Source organism: Anthonomus grandis, chromosome 6, assembly GCF_022605725.1.
Source record: "Anthonomus grandis grandis chromosome 6, icAntGran1.3, whole genome shotgun sequence".
Classification (NCBI taxonomy): domain Eukaryota; kingdom Metazoa; phylum Arthropoda; class Insecta; order Coleoptera; family Curculionidae; genus Anthonomus; species Anthonomus grandis.
This window is the reverse complement of record NC_065551.1, coordinates 7,521,828-7,540,191: the sequence shown is the minus strand read 5'-3', so window position 1 is coordinate 7,540,191 and position 18,364 is coordinate 7,521,828. Positions and strand designations below refer to the sequence as shown.

At 33.3% G+C, this 18,364-nt stretch overlaps 1 protein-coding gene across 1 annotated transcript in view; it reads right to left on the bottom strand.

Annotated features, from left to right (window-relative positions):
- Positions 1-6,223: 6,223 nt before the first annotated feature.
- LOC126737747 (protein 5NUC-like) overlaps positions 6,224-18,364 on the bottom strand; it is a 38,456-nt gene continuing 26,315 nt past the window's right edge. The window contains exons 2-6 of the mRNA XM_050442768.1: positions 11,300-11,478; positions 10,796-11,239; positions 7,124-7,356; positions 6,840-7,071; positions 6,224-6,781 (exon numbers count right to left, since the gene is read on the bottom strand). Coding sequence (XP_050298725.1) covers positions 6,275-6,781; positions 6,840-7,071; positions 7,124-7,356; positions 10,796-11,239; positions 11,300-11,478 — 1,595 coding nt within the window. The 3' untranslated portion in view covers positions 6,224-6,274. The remainder of the gene's footprint in view (positions 6,782-6,839; positions 7,072-7,123; positions 7,357-10,795; positions 11,240-11,299; positions 11,479-18,364) is intronic.

Sequence of the window (18,364 nt, the reverse complement as noted above, 5' to 3'; positions counted from 1 at the left end):
ATTTTATTGGTTAATATTGTGGGCTGCATAATATTACTGAGGATATCCAATATAAACCAAACGTTCATTCAATTAAGTCTTTTACGCCACGCTGCCACTAGGGTCTATATATTTCATTCCGCGATTAATTTTTTTATTTCATTGTTTTGTAAATATTTTTATTGTTCAATTTTATACAGTATTTGAGCTTCTTATTTTAAATGAAATAACATATTTTTACGCTTTGTCTCATCTGTGCCATGGCTACTACCACGGTATAGACAAACAGTTTTCTTTGTAATCGAGAGGCGCTCCTAATTTGTTAAATAGATGAAAGTATCTATATTAAATATAAAAATATAATAAACAATGTACCAATGATTGGCAAATAAAATGCTGTGAATTTAATCTTCTTTACTATAAATAAAAATTATTTCCACGTTCAGTTGTGCTGTACACCATTTTTGCAAATAAATGCCATTTCTTGTGCAAATAGTATTTAAATAAAATTCAAATGAAATAATTCTAATAAAGTTTTGGCTCTTAAAGTAAAAATGAAAATAGGAAAATACCACTCAAAATCGAATATTTAAAACATCACTTTTTTAAGACTTATCACTATCACCTAAACTATAATCATGTATTCCTAAGCAGAAACTTATTTTTTAAACTACTGTTATATTTAAAATTAATTAAATAAGTGCTTCTCGCATAACTTTTGTATTTTTATTATATATATATTATAATTTTTTTATTAATTTTTTTAAAAATTAACAACCTAAGAACCAAAAATGAAGGCACTATAAAATCATCCCCCGAAAAGCATCGTTGTGCCTTTATTTAGTTATGCACTCTTTGTAATTAAGACCTTTGATTTTCTGTAGCATGTTAATACATTTATTTAATTTTTATTTTAGTTAATACAAGTATTTCGGCACCCAAAAAAGGAATTTGCCTGAGACGTTTATCTCTTTCTCACCCCTTGTAGCGGTATGGTAGCATCATGAGTTAAGTAATTAAGTTAATAGTCGTCTTCGATTCTGTTTTTATCTGCTTTTTTTAATTGTCGAAGTCTCGGCTGCATATGTTGCTATGGAAAGATTAGCGTTTGTATTAATATTTGTTTGGTGTTCTTAATTATGATTGTTGTTTCCAAATTTTGGTCAACCGTGTGCCTTCGAATTTCCGGTTCGCATTATGTATTTGTTATAGTTGATCCAAGTAGTAGAATTTCTCCACCACTTTGGCGATTCTTCGGATCTGTTGTTGGTTAAGATTTGCTCTGTCTATAATCATCACTTTTGTTTTAGATTCGTTAATTTTTAGGACGTACGGTCTACTGGCCTCTAATAGTCTATTCATGATCGTTTCTAGTTCTTCCTCATTTGATGTTATAATGAGGGTTTCATCCGCGTATCCTAGAATATTTATGCGCCTTCCCCTAATGGGTGTTTCGCCTTCCCACTTTACTAGTGTTTTGTGTATATGTTGAAAAGTAAGAAAGATTAAATACACCCTTCTCTCCCTTAGTTATGAAGGCTTCTAAGTCTTAGTGTAGAGTTGCTGTTCCCATAAGGAGTTTGGATGAGTTCAATTAAATGAGGGGGCGTTCTCATTTCGCTTAGAATTTTTCAGAGCTTCTCCAGATCCGCATATCTAGTCTTAAATATGACTATTCAGGAGATGATAACTTAATCGCAAAACTTTATTACTGTTACCATTTCATGTCAAAATCATTTTGTAAAGCATTCATGCTATTAAACGTATAAAATTGACAGGAGTGGCAAACTTTTTATAGTTAAACGTCTTAGGTTTTCTTATAGCGCTTTTTTGTTATTAAAGAATAGGTGACTTATATCACATATCGGTGATATATATAGATAGACAATGGGGAGAGCACAAAAAGTCTATTATAGGTGAAACTGATATAAAATCGGTGAAATAAATATGTTTATTGAATGAAACACTACTTTTTTGCCTTCGTTAATTCAGCCATTTTTTCTCTCCATTATTAGAGTGGAAGGTAATCTTCCAAATGCCTATAAAGAGAGCTGTATAACGCCAGTTTATAAGTCAACCGACCAACATTATTTACAGAGGGGTTATTTACAGGGATAGTAAGCCTGATCAGCTGAACAACTAAAATGGTTATTCAATAAACTCATAATGGATCAGATTTTGACATAGGGTTTTGTTCGGACCTTCAAATATATTTAAATTAAAAATTTTAGGCCTAATATTGGATTATAAATAAGTATTTACAGAACATGTTACTTTTTGTTTAAACAAAGCATCTTCGATGTTGAAACTAATTTATTCACATATATATTATTTATTGGAAAAACTAAGGCTATGCTTTGTGAAACAGAGTGTTATACACTCGTTTATCATTTTTTAACTATGATCACGTATATGGGCCTTTTTTGGACAGCCTGGACATAAAAAGGGTTCAAAAAGCGCAAAATTGCTGTCTGAGACTCATATTTGGCATAAGGCGCAGACAATGAATATCTCACAATTCATCCGAAATAGGATGGCTTAATATGAGTGGACGGCGCAATTTACATTAGTATTTTTTTATAAAATTATTAAATTTCAATGTCCTCCATATCTCCACCGCAAAATTAAAGTCGAAATTATACCCATTTGTAGTTACGTCATCCAGGTGAGAAAAAACTTATGGCGTAGATATTTTTGCCAATCAATATTAGGTTAGAAACTTTACCATCGCCTTCAGAAATTAATAGTCTGCTATGTATTTTTATACGTTCAGAAATTAACAAATGATTTATTTTAGCAGCATATTATTATATTTTTATATTCGTGTATATACTTTCATTTCCAAAAAAGTTTAAAAAATCTTGTAGTATTTATTGTATTATTAACAAACATAATAATTAACAAATATTATTATAATTAGTCATAAATAATGGGACATAAACAATAAGTCCGAAACGGAATTGCACTTCAAATTGAGAATGTGATAGAGCGAACCGCAGATGCAACAAAATTGAGCACAACAACGATCGCAAATATAAAGAAGAGTGGGATAAAATCAGATCAGGATTACGCTGCTCATATATTTTCCAAGCAAAAGACCACAAAAACCAAATCTACAACATATTTGAAAAGTAGAATTCGGCACGAGCAGTAGACGTAACAAAACCGAGCTTACAAAAATTGTGAATAATGGTATAAAATTATTTTAAATCAGTGGGAAAAATTTTAATACTGATAATTTAATTTATTTATTCATGAAAAAAAATGCTGCTTGAAGGAATATGTTAACACATTAAAATGAAAATACCATTCCAAAAAATAAAACATACAAACTCAAAAAAAACACGCCATATTACATTCGCCAGTTAATGAAATTGCAACGGTATGAGTGAATACTAAAACGACGATCATAAAATAAAATTTGCTAGAACAAAAAAACCTTAATCTCGTCAGTATTGTCAGAGTCAGAACTGAAATCAGAGATATTGTCTTCGTCATCGTCGTCTTCGTCAGTCCTAATCACAAGTGGCAGAATGTCATAGGCATCACACACTTGTATTGCCTCCCAAGCCTTTTTAATTACCTTTTCTGTATGAAAAACATATTTTTGCCAATGATCTATAGAAATTTCGTTTATTACCCTTTCCCATGTAGTCAGAACTTCTGAAGGTGACCCCTTAAAATTAGAAATATATTAATCATATCTTCGTTTACATTCCGACCATACTATTTGAATTGCATTAAACTGGCAATGATATGGTGGCAGTCGCAAAATTTTGTGTCCTAAAGGTTTAACATATTCATCAATGAAGTACTTTTTTTCACTAGGGCAGTTTCTGCGTGCAATACTCCATATTTTATCTTTCATGGCTTTTTTTGGAAAGCCAATATTCTTTTTCTTCAACCATTCGGTCAGTCTCTGCTTTATCCAAGATTTTCTCAGGATTTCTTCTAATAAACCAGAATGGTAACTTGCATTGTCTATGATTATAAATGACTTTCGGGGAAGATTTGGAACCAGCTCAGTTTTAAACCAGTTTTCGATGTTTTTCCTGTTCATATTGTCATGATAATCTCCCGTCTTTAATCCACTTTTGAATATTAAATTTGCACCCTTGATGAAGCCATCTTTGGTTCCGGCGTGGACCACGATATAACGATGACCTTAAAAATAAAAGATAATTCAATTCTCTTCTTTTAGAAATCATTCTTCCAGAACATAAATTTAATATAATTATTAAGTAAGGTTCCATGTACATACGAGTAGTGTATGGAGTTAAATTCCCTCATATTGTCTTAGAGAGAAATTATATGAAACTATGAAACAGATGAAATTATGGAGTTAGAGGGCCCTTACAAGGGCAATAGTTTTTACTCAAAAAAAAATCTAAAAAGATAACCAGATAATTTTTCTCTTCATTGTTTTTCCTTGAATCCGTGTGCTTGGTGTCATCTTACCAGCTACTACGAAATGATCCCTTGCTAAAAATCCACGTTTCGTCAATGAAAACTGGAGCAAAACCTTCCGGACCTACATTTCTATTTTTGATATACTCCCTTAAAAAATTGATTCTTTTATGAACAATATTTGGCAAGTCCATCAAATATTTTCTGTTATTTCATTTTTTCCACTTGAAGCCTAGACTATTGATCCATCTTCTTAAGGAGTCAATGGAAAACTCAAAATATTCAATTTCTTTCCTGAACTTTTTTCTTATTGTTGTCAATATTACATATTCTTTTCTGGCGTACATAGAATAAATTGAGTCCATAGAATAATTGTGTTGTAAATTCTATGTTTCAAATATGTTGTAATTTTAGTTTTTGCTGTCTTTTGCTTGGAAGATATACGAGCTGCGTAATCCTGATCTGATTTTATCCCATTCTTTATATTTGCGATCGTTGTAGTGCTCAATTTTGTTGCATCTGCGGCTCGCTGTATCACATTCTCAATTTGAAGTGCAATTCCGTTTCGGACTTGTTCCTTTTGCAGTTAAAAAAAAGCCAATATATTTAAAATCATCAGCTGCGATTCTTCATTATACCTATTATATCTTTTTTTAGGCATTATCTAACACTTTTCGAAATACCTTTCAAGAACAAGTTGACAAACCAATATTTTTGATTGACAGTGACGGATATTTCACATAACCTAGTATATAAAAGATGAATAATCATCAGACACCAATTTTTTTTAAAAAGTTTGTTGTCGCCGCTGTTTGGAATATGCTAAACAAAGATAAACAAAAATGACGTCATTACAAATGGATATAATTTCGACTTTATATATCGCACCGATGTTCATAACATCAATATCCGAAAATTAAACCTTTAGACTATACCACCAAAATGGTTCAAGAGCATTAATTTGCACATCATCTGACTATGCTATTTTATTTCTATCTGATCTTACTTATCTTCTGCTTTTCTTTTAAATTAATCTCTCTTTCTTTCTCTTCCCTTCAATTTCTCTTGTAATTTGTAAACTTAAAACTATATTGTTTTTTTTCGTTGCTCACTGCTTTGCGGCTTTTTTGGAGGTAAACTAATGCAGCTTTTTATTCCGAATAGTTTATTATTTTATTATGTATTATTTTATTTATAAGCATGTATATTTGAAAATAAATAAACCATAAAGCCTTTTTCGAGGTATTTGATTGAGTTAACTTTAATAACACATTTCAAGGTTGTGTTTGAACAGTGTTCTTTTTACAGATAGGACGACTGACTAAAGACTGACTCATCGCAATCGACTGTTATCATTTTGACATTTGCGGAGACTTAGAAAGATCATTTTTATTTATCACCTCTATTACCTATTTATTTGCTTCCTTTAGCAGATAAGCGAAATCTTATGATTTTCTGATTTCTAAGTTTGCATGTGACAAAATATATAGGATCATTAGCTTGGAAGAAAATGTATGGTCGCTGCAATTTGATCTTAATATTTTCGTTCATTGGGTACACAGCAATTATTATGTTAAAAAACGTCACATTATTATTTTTTATTTAGAAAATGATTTCTGATCGAAAATATTCAATTGCAAACCAAAAATTTTGTCGTCCATTCTAGTGCTTCTGTATGCACAAATCATCTAAAGGTTTTGTTATGCTTTTTACATCAAAGTTGTATCCCACAGAAACCTATAAAATCTCTGTAATTACATTCGGGAAGTTCTGGATTCTACGACTGGTCATTTGATATAACAGTTAACAGGTAGTAAAAAAACAATATTTACAGAAATAACACTTAACATACGTATAATATTTTATCACAATCCATAAATATACATCCTTAATAATTCCATAACGTCAAAAATAAACCAACCACGACCAAAATCGAACTTATCGAATTTCTATATCCTGCACTCTCTTTATTCGTGCTTCCCCCAGACTCCGAAGATGAATTTGAAAATCTAATTCTACCCTGTACTTCTGGATAGACAGGACTGTACTTGGTTATATAATTTGCTACAGTATCTAAATCGTTTAGATCCATAGCATCTCTCATTAATGACTTCTCTTTAAATATAGTAATGCCATCTCCACCATCAGCCAAGAAACTCGACGTTACCAGAGTATAATTTTGGTTCATATCTAAGGGTTCATACACAGGGATTTGGCAACTACCGCATCTTACTTTAATGGATTTTACTCTGGAGTAAGCGGGTTGAGTCATGTCAAGTTCAAGTCTTAGACCAGATACCTGAGGAAATTCTCCGAAAGAAGTTTCACCGTTGCCTCGGACCATTTGTTCCATGGCTTGGTACAAATCCTCTCCAGTTAGTTTCAATTGAATTACCTATAAAAATTATTTTATTTCAAGATTTTTAAACAATTTAGGCGTTGCTTATTCAAACCTGATTTCCAAAAGGTAAAACAGCCAATAAATCACTCCTAGTCAATGCTCCTGTATCAGGATGAGGATTAATACTATTTCTGAGCCCTCCTCCGTTATAAATTCCTATAGGTACACCTGACCATTTTTGAGTAGATTCGCTGGTAGCATAAGATACTAAAGCGTCTGTGACAAGATTTCCAAGATTGCATTCTTGATGTCTACAAGTGTAGCTATTCCCATCTAAAAACACTCTAAAAAATATTTATTTAAAAAATAAATATTATTAATTTTTAAATTTGTTACCGTGAATAACCAATAATTTGTGTATTAAGAGCGTCAATAGCCGGCCTGAAGACTTCAAGCAATTGAAGAACGTCTTTTTCCTGGGGTACTTCCGCACTTAACAGTAACGGCTGACCTGCAAAGTGTGTAAGGTCACCTTCTTCGTTAAAAGTGCAATTTAATACTCCGAGGTACTTGGTGTAGGCATATGCTTGGACTACTGGAACTATTTTACCAGAGGATTGGACTACTTCCTAAAATTTTTTATCGTCAACAATATAATATGTTTTTTATTTAATATTGGTTCCCCAATCTTGTATGTAGACATAATCGTGTCTGAAAAATATTTTGTTAAATTTTCTTAATTAGTAAATATGAAGTATCCGAAATACTAAAAATAACGTGATTATATACTGGGTTGTCTACCCGGTAATATTAGTCTGGTGGTAACAGGAACTGTACTGTTGCCAATCCTTTGCATATTGCTGAGCGTTTGTTTGGTAAATAAATTTTATAAATTTTGGATAATAAACGTTTGTCAATAAATATTGTAACAAAACCTTTCATGACAAAGATTTATTTAATTTTTCTCCTGTCTCAACCTTATTCAAAGCAAATGCAAAAAGATAACCTTAAAGGTGCTTCTTTTAATCCAGTACCTCATATATTCCAGTATATTAACTACATATTCGATTTTTGAGAATGGCCAATAAAATATTATGTTCTTAAATATACCGCTCTACGATTTTTGTTAATTATCTTGTTAACAGAAAACAAACTTTGTTATACAATGCCTACCGCTCTGAAGTTAAAAATAAATAGCAGCAAGCTCCCTCAACCTTTAGTTTTGTATATACAGGGTGTTTCAAAAATCATGGTCCAAAGTGAAAGGGGGGGTAGGGGAGGCTATTTGGAATCACAATAACCCCCTATGTTGTTATCCGATTTTTGATGGTTTAGAAGTTATAGCTGTTTTTCAGTTTTTTTCTATAATTTACTTAAAAAATTATTTTTTTCTATGTCTGGGGCTTTATTTTTTAAATATATTAATGTCGAGTCTTTTTAGTAAAAGTGTAGTGTAAATTTTTTTTTGTTTCGCTGCAGAAAATCTTGTTTAATTTGTTTTTGGATTCTTCAAAAATGAATTTTAACAACTTAATGAAGCACTACACAGTACACAAAGACCTACAGGAATTTAGACCAATGTTTAAAAACTTCCTACTATTTCTAGTCTTTCAATGAAAACATTTACCTTATAGTGTTTATTATTTGATCAATGTATGTTAAGAAAATTTTTAGAAAAATGAAACGTAAAAGAAATAAAATCATACCACATTTTTTGCTTGCATATCACAAATTTGGTACTATTTAAGTGCGCTTGACCTTCAAATTGGAATTCAGAATGCTATCAAGAGCCATAAACAAAAATGGTATTCTCACATGGACCATTTTAAATAGCCAAACCGACTATTGTTGGTATTTTCTGTATTGTTTTCTGTTTGTCTTTAGCTAACGTGTTAATCGATTGTTTTTCTGTTTTCTGACCTATTATACCATTAAAGTAATAATTAATCTACATCGAGATGCCGGATCGGTATATCCCACGGGAATATGCTGAAATGCATTACATTTATGGATTGTGCGGTGGGAACGCTCGCCTTCCTGCAAGAGAGTATCGTGATCGTTATCCGGATCGTGAACACTTTCCCGATCACAGAGTGTTCATACGAGTACATAACTCATATTTGCGGGGAGAAATACCTGGTGATGTACAACAAATAGGCAGACCGTGGTTGGATGATGAAGAGGTGCTTGCTTTGATAGAGGCGGACCCTTCTACAAGTATTCGTAGAATTTCTAGAGCTACTGGATTAGCTATAGCTACGATACATCGCATGTTGCGGAGGAACAACCAGCATCCATACCACGTGCAACGTGTTTAAGCCCTCTTACCCCGTGACCACGCGCCTAGAGTAGCATTTTGCAGAGAAATGCTTCGACGCTGTCTGCAAGACCCGGACTTTTTTGACTGCATTTTGTGGTCCGATGAGTCTTCATTTCAAAGACTTGGCATATTTAATATTCACAATCTTCACTATTGGGCTGTAGAAAATCCGAGAATAATAAGGCAAGATCGCTTCCAGTACCAATTTGGTGCAAAGTTGTGGGCAGGAATTCTCGGTGGTAGGCTGATTGGTCCTTTCGAGTTACCGGTTAGATTAAATGGAGAGAGCTACCTAGATTTTTTAGAACACCAACTTTATGACCTTTTGGAAGATGTGCCTCTGGAATTACGGGCCAAGAATGTGGCTGCAACACGACGGAGCGTCAGCGCATAGTGCACGAATAGTCAGAGACTATCTAAATGGTGCTTACCCAGATCTTTGGATAGGCAGAGGAGGAGTGGTATCGTGGCCGCCGCGCTCACATGACCTTAATCCTCTTGACTATTTTTTATGGGGATACTTTAAAGAACTTGTATACCAAACGGAAAATAATACTAAAAATCAACTTCGTCAAAAACTGCGAGATGCAGCAACAAGTTTACGAAACAATGCTCGAGCATTTAGAAACTTAAAAAGAAATTTTATAAGACGATGTCGTTTGTGTATAAGAGCCGGCGGCGGCCATTTTGAACATCTTTTTTAAATAAATGCGAATGAAATATTCGTTTTGAAAATGAAATTTTTGGAAATGAAATTTCGAATAAGTTTTATTTTAGCTTTTATTTCTTTTACGTTCCATTTTTCTAAAAATTTACTTAACTTATGTTAAACAGATAAAGACCTTTAAGTTAAACGTTTCTATTGAAAGGCTATAAGTTGTAAAAATTTTTAAAACATTGTTTTATGGTATCCGTATCTTGTCTTTGATTTAGTCTCCATCTTAAATCAAGTTGACTGATGGTTTGTGCTGGGCTGCATTCTTCCATATATTTCCCCGGAATTCCTATATTGCATCAGGCGTGGGGTATTTGACAATGCACTGGTCGGCTTAGCTTATGTTGAGGTACCGAAAAAAATTTCGTTGACAGAAGGTTCTATTGTCAATTCTCCTTTGGTATGCTTCTTTGTATATGTTAAGTCTATTAGCATATACTTTTAACTGTTGCTCTTGGCTAAAATTTCTATATGCGATTTGTTGTTCTCACTCGTATATGTTTATGATTTCAAGTGCTTTTTGTCTTAGTCTTTTATTCTGTTAGTATTCCTATTACTTTTCATATATTGTTTATGTTATTAAGTTTTCTCGTTAGACGTATTTCTCATCCTGGTTTTGTGTAACATGGTGCGGAGTATTCACATAATTTATCAGTAGCCTGCGCTGCACATTTTACCAATTTGTAAAGCTAAATCATATCGTTGCAATTATTTGTTTTGATTTTTATGACGTCGTTCATGTTTTTTATTACGGCTTTTGTCCTACGCTTTGTGAGTATTTTTGAAATGGCAGGTCTTGAGGTTGGGTCCTTTCCAGCGTATTTTTCTATATATTCTGTCAGGGCTTCGTATGTTCCTTCGTATTCAGGCATAAGAATTTGTACTTGTGCTGCGTCTGGTATAAAACCGAGCCGCCATTATTATCATTATTATTATTATTATTATTATTATTATTATTAGTAATCTTTCATTAATTATATATTTTTATATTAATTTAATAATTGAATATGGTTGCGTAATATATTGTATTTACCTTCGGATACGGATCCTCAACAAGTTCACTATCAGGCTGTGCACCGTTCCAAAGAAACGTATTTGTGTGTCCACCTATGACAACGTCAACTTCTTCCACTTCCCTGGCGATAGTCTGATCCATTTGGTATCCTGAATGTCCAAGCGCTATGATAATATTTACGCCTAAAGCAACTAGTTTCTCAGCCTCTCTTCTTATTGCAGGCACCTCCTCCTCAAATATGACGTTACCCACTGAGGAAATTTTAGTAGTTTCTGGAGTTAGGTATCCTATAATTCCTATTCTTCGTCCATTTACTTCCAGGATCGTAGATGCATTAATTAAATCTTGAAGGGTTGGTTCTAAAGAGAAATTAAGATTGGCGGCCAATACTGGTGAAGTTAAGTTTCGTACGAATGGAGCTAGAATGGCAGTTGTGAGATCGAATTCGTGATTACCGAGACTCTAAAATCAAACAGGTAAAATGAGATTTACTAAGAAATTTGATATATAAGTTTTACTCACCAAAGCGTCTGGACTTAGCATATTAACGAAAGGGCCAGCTATGGACCAATTAAAAACACTAAACCAGGAGGTGCCTACAAAAGTATCTCCTGCATTAAGGTAAAGTACTGGAGGACCTGTACCATTTTTGGCACGTTCCCTGAAAGCTCGAATTACGTGGGCTGTTCTAGCCATTCCACCTAAAAAAAATTATTAAAAAGTATTAAGCAATTAAATACAATAATGTTGGAAGAAACTAATTAATTCAAATAACAATGTTACATTGAAAAATCTTGAAACTACCACAATATCGAGACAGTTATCGATATAGTTAATATACTGTGTAGTCCAAAGTCGATGCTTACTAGGGATTCTAGAAATGGTTAGAAAAAAAGTCAAAAATAATTACGAGGTCGGTTAAATTTCGCATTTAAGTGACTAAAAAAATGTGGTGAAATTGTAAGAAATTCGATTGATATTCAAGAATTCTTGGTTTTCGACTATAAATAAAAATTTGTCTTTAACTATCATTTCAATTAACTTGATTAATTTTTAAAATTTTACTTTCTAATAGTTCGTTTGACACATTTGAACCAAAAAGTTTTAATTGTTTAGGTGGTCTAACCGATATTTTAGATAATGGCACAGATTTGTGCGGAGGTGGATAAGAATATGATGGATATGGGACATTTTATATGGCTCTAATGCCATATCAGAAGGACCCGCTTAGGCTGATACTATAGCTTAAGCTGGAACTGAGAACTTATTCAACGGTCTTTTGATGTTTCTATTTTATCAGATTCGGGTGTAGAAGCTTTTAGCCCTACTATTGAATATATTCCTAACAATTGTTTTAAATCGGTAGTTACACCAAAATATTTTACAAACAGCCTGTTTTGCATCAAGTTTGTCTTGTATATGTATCTGTTACGTGTGTTATCTAAGCTAGTGTGCACCTCTGTTCAAAGATGAGGACAAATGGTTATTTATTTGACAGTAACCAGTGAGGATCCCTGTTAACAGACCTAGTTTGTTTTAGTAGAAGGATGTTATTTGAAAATTTTTAAATAACCTCTCACTTGTCTGGGCAACTGAGACAAATTGCTGCCATGGGTATTTTACTTGCTCCGATGTTGGGCATAACAAGACACACAAATGATCTAGGCCTAGTGGCTTAAGACCAGCAGCTCATTTAGGGGTCTCGTCTAGCTTGGCTAGGGAGTAGTCGTTTCGATTACCCTTACTGGGTATGTCATTCGATCCAGCTAATTACTCTCGAGTTTGTCAAAGTAATTTCGAATTAATGACGGATTTCATCATTAACATAATTCATTATTAAATATAAAACTTACTTCGTAACACGTAAAACGTGTTATTTGTTGCTAATTCGAATGCGCGCTTTTGAAATATTATAAATACGAGTAATTTTTAATTGAAACTAAAATTCGATTATCAGAATTATGGATAACCTAATAATCTGATTATTGAATTATTCTGATTCTTCTTATCACTACTAAATTCACCTCACCCCAGACCTTAGTGAAGAGCAAGCAAAATTAATATTCAAGATACTGCGGCCCTAAACCTGTTGGCATCCGCCATTTAATGCCACCTGAGCTTATTATTTGGCTCAAAAGCTATGACTGGGTTTCTGTGTGTCCATTTTCGTAAAAAGTTCTATTTTTTAAATAATTTGTATATCATAGAAATTATTTAAAAAAATTTTAATTGGTTTTATTAATTTTATAGACAAATATTGAAAGGCTTATATAGCCAAAGGATCATCTAATGCGTTAAAATGCATTTCAAGTATTTTAATCAAATATTTTAATAATGTGTATTTTGCTTGTAAATTATCTTCTTTTCCTCAGTAGCGATTGCACTTATTGCATGCATAAATTGTCGTTTCTAACAATTCCTAATTAAATTTGCTAACAAAAAATTAGTAAGCTAATTAAGACTACAATGTTATGCTCTAGAGCTGCTACAAACCTAAGTTTACTAGGTGCAAACCGTTTTGATTGATATCTTAAAGGATTTTGGTGCCATAATTCCATATAATAATTCCATTTAATAATGTAATGGCGCAACCTGATATATTTTTTAATATTTTTAAGCATTAATCTTGAATCATAATTTAAACAGGATGTCCGCAAAATATGTGCAATCCTTTAAGGGGTAATAGTTGACTTAATTTTAAACATTTTAAGTCTGTTTTTCAATTCGTTTTCATTTTCACACTTAATCGGTAATACAGCGCAAGATACAATTAATATTTAGGTTTCAAAGTTTATTTTGTTTTGTTTATTGTCTAACGTTTATTTAATCAAATACCGTAAATTTCAAGCATCTGTGTTAACTGAGAGAAAAAATAGAGATATTGAAACGTGAAAATAATTGTAGAGTTGGAATAAAATATTTTGTTGTTCGAATAAAATTAAATAAAATTACTTTCATCGTTCAAACCTTTTTCAAAATACGTCTAGTTACTGCCATTTAAGTTAAGTTATCATTCATGCTAATGTCTTTCAAACTCTCAAAATAACAGCCTCTATTCTGGGATTTCTGGGGCATTTTTTTGTGAGGTAATTTCAGTTAAAGTTTTATAGTTTAATAAAACAATAAAACAAGTTTTTTAAACCATTTATTTTTTATGCTGAAAATCTGAACTGGTTCTTATTTCTGTGGTGTATACAAGCTCCTTTGTCCGGCACAGGCAAAACAAATCCAGGAAATTTAAATCAGGCAGTCAAGGGGATCATGTTCCGCCTCTGCTGATTCGACGTCAAATTAACTTTTGACATCCAAGGTCTAAGCGCAGGGTGGAAAAAAACTTTTCGGCAAAATCCAAAAACACGTCAAGTATGTTTTTCAGGGCAACTTTTGTTATAAAAACCATTTCAAAAAACTCAACCCCCTAAGCGGAAGTGACATACCCTATTTTTTTTCAAATGGGACGGGGGTTCACGTGGTATCTCTTTAAAAGAGTCTTGTGATTCCCTATAATGAATGCCTTGCGGTACATTTCCAAAATTGTCCACCCTGTATTGTAGATAATGTGACTCAATAACAGTTCTGCCTAGTACTCCGGCCGCACAGAAAATGCTCTGAAATGAATTTCTAGTGAGGATTTGCGTCCTTAGGACCCGATTCATAGAGGTTGGGAGTTTAGAAAATTTGAACTCGTCTGTCCACAGAATTCTTTTTTAAAATAACGGGTCTTTCATGTCTGCCAAAGTCTTGGTTATGATAAAAAGCCAAAGTCTTTAGCTACTTTCCTAACGCTCATCATAAGATTTATACGCGGTAAAAGCGGACAGTATTTGCTCGACGATCTTAACATCATCACCAGGGTTGAGTCCACCTGCCGGGTTGTTGCCAATGTCAACTTCATTAAGCCGATGAACGGTGTTTTGAAACACCCTGAAGTTTGGTAATCTCTGATCTGTATTATACACCTAGTACAAGCGCCGCGCAAAAGCTCCATTAGCAGTGTGAAGGAACTCCATTTAAAAAACAGTAGAAGCACTCAACACGAAGTTCGTGATAACCATACAAAATTAGTCACAAGAGCAGACACTAAGCAACTAGAGACTAAAAACACTTTTTGGTTAATAAGAAGCTTAAAAAAGGACTTTAACCATTACGGATATGGCTTAAAATATTTGAAATTACGTAGGTACTCCTTAAGAAGATAACTAAAGAAGACTCCTAAGATTGCACCTACTTTCCGGATACCTTATAGATAAGGTTACACGATAAGGTAAAGAGTTTAAGACCTCAAAATAAAACTACATTTCTCTGCTAAAAGAGTCAACATTTCGATATTATACAATACCACTGTGTTTAACTGAGGCTTCCGTACAGTTCTCAGCGAACCTTTGGCGAACAAAAACTCGCTTCTTCGTTCCAAAAACCTCGAATTTCGACTCGTCACTCCAGATAACTTTCTTCCAGTCATAAATGGTCCATTCTTTGTGTGATTGGGCCCACTCAAGTCTTTTCTTCTTATTAACATCCTTCAGTAGCAGTTTTGATACAGCTAAACGTCCTTTAAGACCAGCATTATAAAGTCGCCGTTTTACTGTCGAAACACTGACTGCTTTTTACGCTCCTTGTTGATTTTTGCTGTGATTTCGGGGGCGGCAAGGCGTCTATTGCGTTTGCTTGTAATTATAATATTTAAATCCTCCGTTAAACTTGTTGCCTTTGGCCTTTCCGATCGAGGTTTGTTGCTAATAGTTGTTGCTCTCTGGTGAATTTCCTAACATTATAATCGACAGTCCGCCTTGGAGTTCCCAAATCCGTCGAAATTTGACGGTTAGTCTTTCCAGCCTTATAAAGTCCAATGATAATACCTTTTGTTTCTACCGATAACTCTTTTGTTTTAGCCATTTTAAAGAATGTTGAAAAACCAGCAAAGAAACGGTGACAATCGTCAATAAGCAAGCGAAATTATTTACCAATGTTACACAAAATCAATTCTTGAAGACTAAACACCTTCAAATGTTTCAAATTTCATCGGAAACGAGCTGTAAACAGATTAGTATTTTAGAAGAAGTTCATATTTTCACTACATTGTTTGTTATTTGCAAGACTATTTTTAAATACTTAGTGTTTTTCAATGAACCATAGTTGATAGGTATGCTGTTTAAGCATATATGCATTTTACAAAAGAGATACAATCTAAATATAGGTATAAAGATTTTTGTATCTAATTTAAAATATTAAAAAGAATACATGGTGGGCAAATACTTTTGAGCGGTAGTGTATGTAGATTATCTTCAGAGGTGGAAAGATACCATAAAATCAATGTGTGATACTTTTTACCAAATCATGTGAGAAACCGATTTTCGGGTAGTATCCTTGGCATTTAAATTAAAGACATTTAAGAACGATGTGTATTTCCAAGCTGCATATGGTTCTGATAGTACGGCGATAATATTTGCGAATAATATTGAATTTGAACAAACATAAGAAAAGACAAATACAAAAGACTAGTTCTACATTATGAAGCAAATTCGACATGCAAATGAAATATAAGTAAACTGTCAAAAACAACCATGTTTTTTAAGAGGGTTGATCTAAGTGGAATCGCATCTGAAATTTAATGTTTTTAATCCGTCTTCATTAGAAATAATTCTACAGTACTTATAACTTTTAATCATTGCAGTATAATAAGACGTTTACTTCTAGATCCTTGGAAATATTATTTATGAGTTTTGAGTTTGAGAGTAAAGGTCCCAAAGAGCTCTATGGTCCTTCTGAAGGATTATTTCGCTTGAATTGTATCCAAACATTTAACATATTGAGGACATTCAGTAAGATAAGCAGAGATAATAGCCGCTAAACGAGATGAAAATCCAAATTGATCAGAAAGACGTGTTGTAAGAATGTAACGGTCAAGGTGATCGAGAAAAGCGATCGAAGCTTTCGATAAATTTTCATAGACTACATCAAGTCCAGAATTAATATTTATAGATTCTGGAATAAATTCTGTCATCGTAATAAGTTTAGAAGCAGTGGATATGCCCTTCATGAATTATTAAATTATTTATATTTTTAAATTTTTTTCCATGAACTATATTTCTGCATAATTAATTTTATCTTGCTTAGTACTACTATTTTTTTTATGTTTTTTAAAAATGCATGTAAAATCCATAAAATAATAGAACAGTGTACTCGAAATACAAATCATAACAATTACTTCCCCAAGACTATTTAAAATATAAGACCTGTTATCGACTAAAATTACATCTAAAATGCTTTTACACGCGTTAAGAGTGTCAGAAGCGTTTAAATTTGTCACTTTGACAGTAGGTAAAAAGTTACTGGTGCCCGAGGTCAGCCAATTTGTTTAGAAAGAAGTATCTAGATTTTAAAAATAAGATATCTAATAAACGGATTCTCAGGCCGACATTTATTAAGAATACTTTTTTTACTTTTAATTACTTTTTTACTTGAACTTTATTATACAGGGGTACAAAAAGTTTTGGTATTTTTAACACATGCAACATACCGCAAGCGGCGCCCTCTGCAAGGTATAGCGAATCCGTGAACGAATTTCAATTTGTCGTTCCAAAAAATCTCCTCACACCAAATTTTAATTTAATATCTTATAAAATACTCGACTTACTTCAAAAAAACGATTTTATATTTCTTATTTTGACGCCCTGTATATTGAATACTGAGCGCACAATTAAAAAATGGCATAACGAAAGTCGCATTATTTTGGTCTACCCTATATGTGGCCGGCGGATTGGCCTCTTTTTCCGGACACCCTGTATATCACCAACTTCAAGGCAATCTGTAGCACGTTTGTTAAGCGCTCGTGTTGCATGTTTAATTGCTTGGGGATTGTTTTTAATAATATTTGACGCATTCAAAATTTGATTGTGGAGTCTTACAGTTTCTACTGGTGTTTCGTACACTAGAGCTTTCATCCACCCCCAGAGGCAATAATCCAGTGAATTTAGTCTGGTGACATCGGTGGCCAAACTTGAGGTCCTCCTCTGCCAATCCAACGATCAGGAAAACGATTTTCTAAGAAATTACGCCCTCGGCGACTAAAATGAGGCAGGGCTCCATCTTGTTGAAAATATATTCAGTGTCAAACAATTAGCGGTACATCATCCAACATGTGTATTTAATGGTCTTCCAAAAAGCGTAAATATCCTTCTCCGGATATTTATGCTAAGAGGCTTATTTGATATAAAAGGACCAAACAACTGGTCGTTCAGCATTCCACACCACACGTTAACACTAAATCGATGTTGAAAGTTTCGTTTAAACGTGGCATGAGGATTTTCTCTGACCACCGATGTTCATTGTGTTGGTTATTACTTCCATTGCGGGTAAAATGAGCTTCATCGCTAAATAAAATGTATTTAAGTAGGCCTCGATTTTGTTGGATCCGTTCGCAAAATTGAACCCCTAAGCCATAATCACCCTCTTGAAGATGTTGAACCGGTTGAATATGAAAAGGCTAAGAACCGTTTTTCCTAAGTATCTTCCAAACGTCCACATATGATGCTAATCAAAGTTCTTTTGTAATCCGCCTCGTACTAACACCCGAGTTCTCTTCAG